Raw genomic sequence first — 10,961 nt, forward strand, 5'->3', positions numbered from 1 at the left:
CTTTCACAACTTGGTCATATGATCTGGATTGAACTTCCCTTTTTGAAGAGCTTTGCATTTATGACAGGTGTTAAACCAAATGATGTACCCAATTACACATTTCAGCTGTAATGCCACTTATAATGGATAACTGGGCAAAACTACTATCTGCTAATCAGTATTGACAATCTCAGAAATAATAATAAACATTAACCATTTTCCTGCATGAGTAGCAATGCCTACATCAAGTTGTTAATACTTAAGTTATTTTTATTAACCCTCATCCTAAACTTTTTGTCATATCTCCCAGCTGCTTCACTCTATCATTCCAATTTCTTTCTTTAATTATTGCTTATTAAATATGTACCGGGGTCAATTTAAACCCAGTCAAAATCGCCCAATTCCGCCTTTGCAGTGATAATAGATGGAACTATTTATCGAGGTCATGTTGGCCATGGATCCTAATTTAAAGTATCACACACCATCAGGGGGGTTATTTGGGATCAAAAGGACACTTGATCTCAACATAGGCTATATGTCATGATACAAATAATTTGCACTAAAATAAATGTAACCCTACTTAAACCAGATTAAAACGAGGGTAGAACAGTTCTAAAGTGGATCATTGTACTAGGGATATAAACTGCAATTTGCATTAAAGTGTATACTCATCAAATACAATGTGCAAATTAAAATTGTTTCCTAAAATTATTATTATGTATTTTTTAATTGTCAGATTAGGCTATATTAATTGCATAGCTATTAAGATGTTTAGAAGAAAAATGTTGCTATGATGGTTGTTTGTTTCTCACACTAGCTACTTTATGCCTGGGGTCATTACGGACCCCGTCGGTAGTCCACTCATGTAGGCTAGGTTGGTAAAATATGTCCACGGTAAAATGAGGGTAGGACAACGGTGGAGGAAGTATTCAAATATTATTATATGTTCAGCTGTAGGCTACACTTTCGGAAAGTCTAGTCTAATTTATTTCAAAAATTATATTTTTTAAATTGTTTGTATGTTTTTTTCATGGAATTTTAATTAGTAAAGGTGTAAGTAGAAGATAGAAATATTCGCTTGCCTGAAATAACTTAATCTCCCAGAATTCCTCGCTCGCAACTGAGACAAATCAAACCGGTGTTGCACCGAAAGCTGTGACCTGTCAGAATGTGTGACCCTAGAGGGCGCTGTTCTTATTCAAAGGAACGCACCATATTATTTCTTAACTGATTTCAATAGACTGTAGGTATATAACAACCCAGTCTCACAGTGAAATGTTTTAATAATTATGTTGGTCCACAGCTGAAAACAGTTTCACAAAAACAGCCCTGCAATTGAGATTATTAAATTATTTGCTTCCAATTTAAAATGATTGTGCAATGGAAAAAGTATAGCCTACACATTTCACTGTGATGGGTGGGTTATTCACCTAAAAAAAAAAAAATCTGACCATTTCAGTGCCAATTTTGAGAAACTTCTACGATTTCGATTTGCGCAATGGACCAACGTTTTCACATAGCTTATATTTCACTATGAGACTGGGTTAATCAATAAAAAACAGCGCCTTCTATGGTCACACATTCTGACAGGTCACAGCTTTCGGTGCAACACCGGAAACAGCTATCAAGTTAGCTAACTGCTTTTCGGTCGAAGCCTCAAAATTAAAATCTTGCAAAAAAAGAAACGATTGCTTATTTGAATACGATTTCTTAAAAGGGTATTCCCGTTTCTTACTTTTCCTTTTTGAAGTATGTCCTACACGTGTGCTCAATACGTTGTGACTGAAATACGAACGCAGATGAAACATCTTATTTTATTTTGAAGGAAACTCCGAAGCTGATAACAAATATTTACATCTCTGTTGACATTTCGCCGACATTGTGTATAGAGTCGTTAACGTAAGGGTCGAAATACCGTGAACGTAATGTTCTTTATCATAAGAGGCTGACGGACTTGCCGTGACGTAAGCGCGTGTTAATAAGTAACTATTTTAACCATAATTCTTAGCTAGCAAGCTAACAGGAAGTGGTTGGGGTCTAATCAATGCCAAACGGTATTTTATATTCAGCACAGTTGCAGCACATCACCGTCCCGTTACCGACAGCTGAAGTCTACAGGTCTGCGAGGTGAGTTAAATTTGCTAGTCGATAAACTTTTCAAGTGACAAGTCAACAGAAACCGGTGTCAGCCTTTTCTTTACTGGGACTAACCAAATGGCTACATATAGAGCTACACCTGTCTTCTTAACAGCTGTTAAAGTGATCTAACCGCGGGTACAATGCCTTAACCTTCGTTTATTAAAGCCACATAATGAAGCTGATGGTTTCCACAACATCTCCACTTACATAGCATTCCGAAGGCGATCAAGTCTGGCTGTTCACGTTAGCTTTAACTTCAACCACCTTGTCAATAAGCTAACGTTACTTTACCTTTTTACCTTTTGTATTTATTGCACGAAAACCATCATTTTGGGCCACATGTAACTTAAGTTTATATGAAGTCTTTGTGTTGTAACAACATGTCAACACTTTAAAAAATAATATTTGACAGCCATGGATGGAAATGAAAAAGAATAGCCTATTTATTTATGTAACACACCTATATGGTTGATTTAGTTTAACATTTAACCAGAAGTGTTCCCAAGTCTCAGACAGTTATTTCCTCCTCTTTTTCCAACATAATGAAAATTGAATCATTTCATCAAGACATTCATTTCCAAGGGAACATTTGGAGTTCTTCCACTTTTTAGAAGTGCAAGTCTCACAGCAGTGCCAAGAATGACTTTTGAAATACCAAATTTGTCTAAAAGTTGTGAATGTAGGGGGAGTTTGAAAGCCAACAAATTCCCAAGTGTTTCAGAAATTCTACATTACAAAAAAATAGATAAAAAAACACTCCCCGAGAATGTTTTATGTATGTACCAAAACACAACACAGTATCACACTTATTGTGTAGTCTAGTTGGTGTCCAAATGTGCCTGTCGTGTACTATTTTGTAGTGAATTCATTTCCTTCCAGCATTTGTAAAGTCTCCACCTTTTTGATATTGAGTTTTCCCTTTGTCCATTGTTGCTGCCAATAACTGTAACCTGAGTTATTTTGTCTGTATACACTCCTCTATGATGTAGTGTTATGAAGACACACACACACACACACACACACACACACACACACACACACACACACACACACACACACACACACACACACACACACACACACACACACACACACACACACACACACAGTTAGTATTAGAGTTTTAAGAAATATGTTTTTTCTTATTGTTTGCTTTCTCTGTATTGACACACAATGACTAACCAGTTTTACCTCTGTCCTGAATCACGTTCACTGCATTGCTTGGCTTCCTCCTTTTCTCTCTCCAGACAGAGCAAAGCTAGGTCAGCACTCTGTGTGGGGCCGGTGTATTGTTGCACTTCCAGGAAAAAGGAGTGACTGCAATCACCTCTGTACTTTATTTATTTATTTATTTTCCCCCACAGCATGACATAGTGAGTCCTGCCAGGGTCAGCTCGGTATCAACACAAAAAAAAAGAAAAACATAGTTTCAGACCTTTACAGATGCCGATTCCTTATTTTATTATACAGAGTTCAATTTATTCATAGTATTTCAAATTAACAAAATCAAAATTTGTTGACAGTTTTTACTATTCAAAATTGTGAAGATGAATACTTAAAACAATTTAGGGCCCAGTTTGAACCATAAGTTGGGCTGCAATCTGCTTGGCTTGCACTTAAGATGATTACTGTGCAGTTTTTAATGTTTGGTCTCGTGATTGTGTGCTTTTTCAGTTCATAACGGTTGTATGTTATAATCTGAATTTGTGCATCTCGGTCTAATTGCAATTCCTAGCTGAATATCTCAAGTTTTTTAATGTATTTATTTCACAGTGCTCAGGTGTTAATGCTGGATGTATTTGTGCTCCCTGATGTTCCTCCCAATGTTTTTAGTAAAGATTAGATCTCAATAATCAAACTCAGTCTAAAAATCCCTTTTCCTTGCACACTAGGAGCTGTCCCAGTCATCTCACCTCATCAGACACTCCATCAACTGTATTGGTCCACTGATCTGCCCGCATGGCTAACACAGACTTTGTCAGTGTGCGGGTCTTCTCTCTGAACTGCTGGTCAGTGGCTGTGGTTTGCAGTGATTCTTAATGCAATGTGTGTGTTTCTTTGTCTTGATTCATGTTTGCAGAAACCCCATGTTCACACTCTTTCTCTGTTTGTTTTTCCAGGGGGATCCGCCACATAAGCAAACACTGTCCTCAGCGCTATGCCCTGATTGGACATATGTTGTGCAAGGAAGGGCATGATGTTGTCTTACTGCAAGAGGTTGGTGGAAGCAAAGCAAACCTCTGACAAAGTTGCAGAGTTTCTTTATGTTATCTGCGCTGATTTTAAATTTGGTGTATTCTGCAAACCTTAAAGCTATAGTGCGTAAGCTTTGTTGGCCCCATACGGAAATCCGAGTAAACACTATCAGCGCCAAAACACGGTGATCGGGCATGGACTGATTCTTTATTAGCAGTAGAATCAACAAGTGAAACATTCCTTGGGCACTTCTTGGGAATTTTTCTGAGCTCCTGCCAGGAGGCAACACCAGTTTGTAAACACTGTCCTACTGAGAAGTACAGAGAGAGTTTTATAGAGCCGTTACGCTTAAACAATTTTGTATCAACTAATTTGGCGATGGCTTGAATGTAACCAACATTTATTTATATGAAAAAGTTACGCACTTTAGCTCTCATAAATCGTCTTGTAAACTTGTATTATTGTGAAAAGATTCCTGTTATTCTTTTTTAAAAGGGATCATGTTTTTTTTGCAGGTGTGGAGTGAGAAAGACTTTCTCTCCTTGAAAAAGACACTTGCTAGTAGTCATCCTCACTCTCATTACTTCAAAAGGTAATATTTTTGTTTATCTTATCCCCACATGTTACCTTTTGAACGTCTTGTAATCTGATTTTAATTAAGAGTTTTTTGTTCAATCTTCAAAAGGCTCCTGAAGTGCCTTAGCGTCAGGAAAATTTACTCTCATGGCATTGATCCATCTGCAGAATTTTCCTGAAGCTTAAGCCTTTACCTATTGGGATTAATTCCTGCAGTTTAATTCTGTCTTGACCTCCATACCAAAGCATAAGACTGAGATTAATCAAAGGCCTTCCTTTTCTAATCCCCTCTGCAGTAAAAATGCAACTGTCAACTTTAGTAGATATTTTCTCACAACTACTACAAATCACATCTACTTATAATGGCATACATGAAGTGTATTTATTTAACAATAATCAATAAGCTGGTGTTTTGTGAAACTTCTTCTAACGTCTTGCTTTTTCCTCTCATTCTGCAGTGGAGTCATTGGCAGCGGCCTGGCCATTTTCTCCAAACACAGGATCCATGACACATTTCTGTATCGCTACTCGCTGAATGGTTATCCGTACATGGTAAGTGTTGACGGCCTAAACAGAGAAAGTAGTGTTTTGCTCCGTACGATTACATTATGACTTGATGGAACAATGAACAATGGTGAACAAAACTGCTAAAAAAAGATAATCTCATTAATTGCCAATAACAAGAACACAAACCAGCAGATGCCTGATGAAAATATTAACACTTAAGATTGAAACAAAAAGGAACTGCTTGGTTGAAATAGAAAGAACAAAAGCAAATAAAAGAGCAACATGAAAACAGTTTAAGATATTGCATTCTCTAAGATGTACAGACACCTTATCTCCTCGGGAGGTCCTTCCAGACACAAGAGGCAGTGCCTTCAGATGCCAAATCACTTCTTGATGTGGGAAATTATTAATGGAGACCTACCAGAGCATCTCACACTGTCCTTGGGCTCACATGGAGTAATAGAAAGTCCTGAATAATTATTACTTAACTCTTGAAATGCACACCAAACATACAGTCAGCCAGTGTAGAGATGGATTGACAGACATTCAAAAATGTTCAACCTCAAAGTGGACATACAGTATGATTCTCTAGAGTTATAACCTGTCTTTGCAAAAAAGCATGCTTTTATGTATCTTTTAACTTCTTGTATTTTTCACCAACATTTAGGCTCACCATGGGGACTGGTTTGGAGGTAAAGCCGTCGGGATGGCTGTTTTGAACATCGGCAGCCTGACTGCAAACGTCTATCTTACTCATGTAAGGTTTCCTAATATCAGCTCTCAGCCATGCCTCTATAATATATACAATATAAAATGATTCTTCAATGTGCCGTGGTGCCTGTTAATTTATTTTAGCTGCATGCTGAGTACTGCAGAGAGAGGGACTCTTATCTACCTCACAGAGTGGTTCAGGCCTGGGAGCTGCAGCAGTTCATCCGGTACAGTGTTTCTACCTGTTAATTGTAGTGTATATTTCCACTGGTGAACCAGACCTGTTGCCATAACATCAGTAATTACGTTTTGTCAAAGTGTGAGTTGTATCCTTGGTAATGATATGTTCCTCCGTACCCTCTTAGCCACACCTCTGCTGCAGCCGATGTGGTGATTTTAGGTGGCGACCTTAACATGCACCCACAGGACGTTGGTAACAGACTACTGAGGACCTACACTGGACTCCAAGACTCCTATTTAGAGACTGCTAAATTTGACGTAGGTAGTGACAACAATGCAACACAATATGGGTATTTGAATTGTATGCTTCTAAAATCCAGCCATTAAAGGCGCAGTGTGTAAAAGAAAATTGGTGTTTTTTTCAGAACAGACTTGGTAGCAACACATAACAGCGGGGCGAACCGCCAAGTTGCAGTGCCATGTTTCTATAGTAACACAGAACAGTCGGACACACTTAATGGCGCAATTGTACGTACAGTTGGTGTACGCCGGATATGCACCTGTTGAAAGAGGAAGAGATGACTAAATACATTTTCGTCTTGTCACTTGATAATGTTGAAAAACTTGAGGCAGTGTTGGATGATGCCATATTTAGTAACTAGCTTCTCGTCCTCAAATTCCACCATTGCTTCTGTAAATTCTTCAAACATGAAGGTTTCCAATGGCATGGGGGGCTAGATGCCGTCAAAATACATCTTTATAACAAACTGTATCTTTTACAGGAAATTGTTGCACTTTGACACTTCCTTCACACACAGCTTCAATTAGTACACTTGTACTCAATTAGAACACATGTGTTGTGAAATATTTTGAAAAAAAATTAAAACTGTATCCAGTAGTGTCATTGCGGCCCCATAGTGCAAGAATTAAGCTTGTAATTAAAAGGTCATCATGACTGACAGAAATAATGGACAACACTATGAAAACAACAGCACAGTTGTTGATAATCCATATGGGTTTTTATGTTCATTCCATTGCATTCCATTCAATGTAAAGCACCCTTGTAATGAATGCATGTTATTTCCTTATTGTAAAGCATTTTGAGCTGTATTTCTTGTATGAAAAGTGCTACGAAAGTATATGTGCTAAAAGTTGAAAGTAATTCTCTGTTGCAGGGATGTGAGGACGGGTTCACTCTAATAGCTGACAACCCTTTCATCAGTAAAAAGGAGCTTGGTCCCTTTGAGAAGGGAATCCGTATCGATTACATCCTGTTCAAGGTCAGTTAAAGCTGAACTTTAATTAAGCAGGATGTCGGATTCATTAGGTGAATTTGTAATGAGTTTTAATAGAGCATTTCACTTTTATTTATTTATTTTAAATTCAATTCCCAGGGTTCTTCCAAAGTGGGCATCCATTGTGATTTCATGTCAACCACCAAAGGCTCTGTCCCTGACAGTCCATTCCCATACTCCGACCACGAGGCTCTGACGGCTGAATTCAGACTGGAGGCGCTCACTCCGACCCAGACTAGAAGTGACAGCCAATCAAAGAATCAGGACTCTGGAGCAGGTATTCCTACTAGCCATGCAAGTGGTTTGCTCTTGGTGTGCCAATGTTGGTCGCTCTGCCGTTTCATCGATTTGGTCCAGACTAAAATATCTCATGGATTAGAGATTGATTGCCATGACAGGCTAAAGGGATTAATCCCCGACTCTTGTGTCAAGAGGTTCACATTTATGGTTTATGTCTAATTTCTCAATAATTATTGGATGATTGTCATGACATTTGGTATGGAAATTCATGTCTCCCCAGGTTGAATTGTTGGAACTTTTTTTGATTTTTCTACCTCCATTCCATCATCAGGACAAAATTTTCATTTGTCAAATAGTCTGGTTTATGACAAATTACCTGCAAACTACTGACTTGTGTGCTAATTACATGGTGGCATGCTTACACACTAAACTAAGATGTTGAACATGGTAACATAACACAAGCTAAACATCAGTGTGTTAGCATTGTCATTGTGAGCAAACTAGTCGAATGATCATATTTACTCTGCTAAGAGCAGAGTAAATATTTTGTGTAGTGTTTCAATTGGCTTAAGTAACAAAGAACAGAGAACAAAGTTCTCTTGTTCAGCTGTTCTCGCAGCTTATCGACACATCGTCTGGGCCGAACTTGAGTTCTCGTGAAGTATGAAATGTCCAGACCAGAAAGAACTTCTCTCAGCTGTGTCAGCGAAAACTTTGTTCTTTCTTCTCGCGTAGTGTGTAACAGGCTTTAGTCGTTCTCCGTCTTCATTGTTCACCTGGAGACTTGAATTAAATGCCACTTGTGTTCAAGTTGACCATTATCTCTGAGATGATTTTTGACTTGGCTTTGGCTTTTTATCTCTTCTCTCATATCATATATTCAGGGGGGGTTGCAGAGTTGGTCAACATTGTGACAGAGGCCCGTACTGAGGTCAAAGTGGGCTTGCACTGCGCTGAGAGGATGCGCTACACAGCCGCACGCACCGCGGTGATGGGGCTAGCTCTGCTGCTTCTGGAGCTGGCCATAGCGGCCGTGCCCTGGCTGGCCCTGGGGGCCGAGCAGCCGTTCCCTCGTACCTCCTTCTACCTGCTGGCTGCGCTGTGCTTCACCATCCTGCTCACCACCTCTCTGCTCTACATCTTCTACACCATGGAGCTCAAGTCACTGCAGGGCGCTGAAGACCAGATGAGGCTTGCTGTAGGTAGTCTGCAAGAGAAGCTCAGGGGCTTTCCTCTGGCTCAGCCCCACGACCCCCAGAGGAGGCCCCAGGAGGGACAGGGCCCCAGCGCCTTAAAGCCGGAGGAATAATGCAGGAGCCAAGTTGGTCATATAGTGAAAAAAAAAAAAAAAAAAAAAAAAAAAAGGCTTTGAAGTGAGCTTTAAGATGGAGGTTTGAAGGAGTCTTATCACCCTCTGAATGTGTTATATGCCCTTGAGGTATAGGTTTGTACTGCAGGATGAAGGAGTCCGTGGACGACGTTTCTGAAAGTAGCACAGGACTTGACTTTGACATTTTTATACTTTTTCTATTACTGTCCTTTTTTACCTTCTATGCACCTCAACAGACACGCTCCCTATCACATAGTCTGACACTTCTGTTATACTGCTGTTCTTAAAGGTCATTAATGTGACCGGTTGTGTTCTTGAAGCCTCAGGTCCGGCTTGCATTCCTCCCCACCAGTAGATACAGCGGGACCACTTGTTTCAGTTTTTTAATTCCAGGCATCTCTTTTGTGATTCAGAGTCCATTCACCACATAATCGTAGTGGGTCCAGATTGTTTGCTGATTTTACTGAGCAAAAAGTAGCCCTGCGCTCGCAGACACTCCGAAGGTTGTATGTTTACATTTTGGTCGATGACGGTTTCTTTCCTCCTGCGAGACAGATTGCAGAGAGCTGCCAGTAGTAGACTCACGGGCCAGATAAAACTCCTCAGTGTTGTATACTTAAGGAGACACATTTATCTGCATGTCTCAGTTATCATGTCCACTCTCTTGCACTGGAAAGCATCTTAATGTCACAGACAATCCACACTCCTGTAAGTAAAACAGAAAGAATCTTGCTGATGATATTTTTTCATTTATACACATTAACTCTTGACTTTATTTTTGACATGTTTTACAAAACATTATGTATTGTAGGAAAATTTGAAATGCTAAATACGTCTTTATTGTGCAGTGCACTTTCTTGACTAACCAGATAATCCACTTCTTTTTTGTCAACTGGTAAATTACTTGTTGTTCCATATCTCTGTAAGACAGTTTTATGAATCAGCAATAACGTAACAATGATTGTTCATTTTTAAACTTGATTCTTATCTTCGACCACCATGTTGGAAAAGTACTTAGTAGTTCTTAATGTTTATAATGTTCATTCCAATTTAAAATTTTAATGAGCATGATTATGAAAGCAATAATAAAGACTTTATTCCAATGCTTTTTGACTATTTTTACTTTGGATAATGGTGAAGTGACAAGTCATAGGTTGATACTCATTTCAGCTGAAGAAATAATTCACTTTACCAACAAATCTCCTCATTCACCACTAGAGAGCAATGCAAGAACATCACACAGGTGAACCTTTCCAAATGAAAACAGCCCTTCCTAGTAGTCTAAACACCAAACTACCTCTAGAGTAGCATCTCCAACACAAAGGCGACGGTCTATGTCGTTTGAGACGCCAGATTTGCCAGATCGCACATTCCTGCTCGCTCATGCAAGCCCTTAGGGCAAGAGCACCCTTGGGTGTGGTACATTAAATGGTTCTATTTGTTTCCCAGAGTAGTTTCAATCAGTATGTTTTAATTCACAGCATTTAAAACATAATTACATTGCATTAAGTGACATTACCAAAAAAAAAAATACCATGGCTTATTTTGAAAGTTAAAAAACAATAAGTTTGTAGAGCGTTTCAAAATGCATGACACAATCCCTAAAAATACTAAATACTTATTAGATTGAATGAAGTTTAGGCTACACTGCACTTTTACACAACTACACGCTACAGTTTTTCATTGTATTTTTACTAAAGATTATTAGCATTTAAAGTACAGCTGGTTTTATGCAGGTCCAGCTGAAACACTTGATCGAGGCCACAAATCTCTTGTGCAAGCCCGGGACTTTTGTCAGTCCCAATTTT

At 38.9% G+C, this 10,961-nt stretch overlaps 1 protein-coding gene across 1 annotated transcript; it reads left to right on the top strand.

Moving 5' to 3' along the window:
- Positions 1 to 1,894: 1,894 nt before the first annotated feature.
- Positions 1,895 to 10,258, top strand: smpd2b (sphingomyelin phosphodiesterase 2b). The gene is made up of 12 exons (XM_080025542.1): positions 1,895 to 1,943; positions 2,049 to 2,106; positions 4,011 to 4,127; positions 4,239 to 4,335; positions 4,830 to 4,906; positions 5,349 to 5,442; positions 6,065 to 6,154; positions 6,253 to 6,335; positions 6,474 to 6,606; positions 7,464 to 7,568; positions 7,683 to 7,860; positions 8,708 to 10,258. The coding sequence occupies exons 3-12, from the start codon at positions 4,078 to 4,080 to the stop codon at positions 9,130 to 9,132; spliced, it is 1,332 nt and encodes a 443-aa protein (XP_079881668.1). The 5' UTR covers positions 1,895 to 1,943; positions 2,049 to 2,106; positions 4,011 to 4,077; the 3' UTR covers positions 9,133 to 10,258.
- Positions 10,259 to 10,961: the final 703 nt, after the last annotated feature.

Source organism: Ammodytes marinus (genome assembly GCF_949987685.1).
Source record: "Ammodytes marinus genome assembly, chromosome: 4".
Taxonomy (NCBI): domain Eukaryota; kingdom Metazoa; phylum Chordata; class Actinopteri; order Uranoscopiformes; family Ammodytidae; genus Ammodytes; species Ammodytes marinus.

Excerpts from the sequence above, each read along its gene's own strand:
- smpd2b (XM_080025542.1), top strand. The coding sequence starts at position 4,078 with ATGGCTAACACAGACTTTGTCAGTGTGCGGGTCTTCTCTCTGAACTGC. Across the intron at positions 6,336-6,473 it reads GAGCTGCAGCAGTTCATCCG|CCACACCTCTGCTGCAGCCG; the intron begins GTACAGTGTTTC and ends GTACCCTCTTAG. Across the intron at positions 6,607-7,463 it reads TAGAGACTGCTAAATTTGAC|GGATGTGAGGACGGGTTCAC; the intron begins GTAGGTAGTGAC and ends TCTCTGTTGCAG.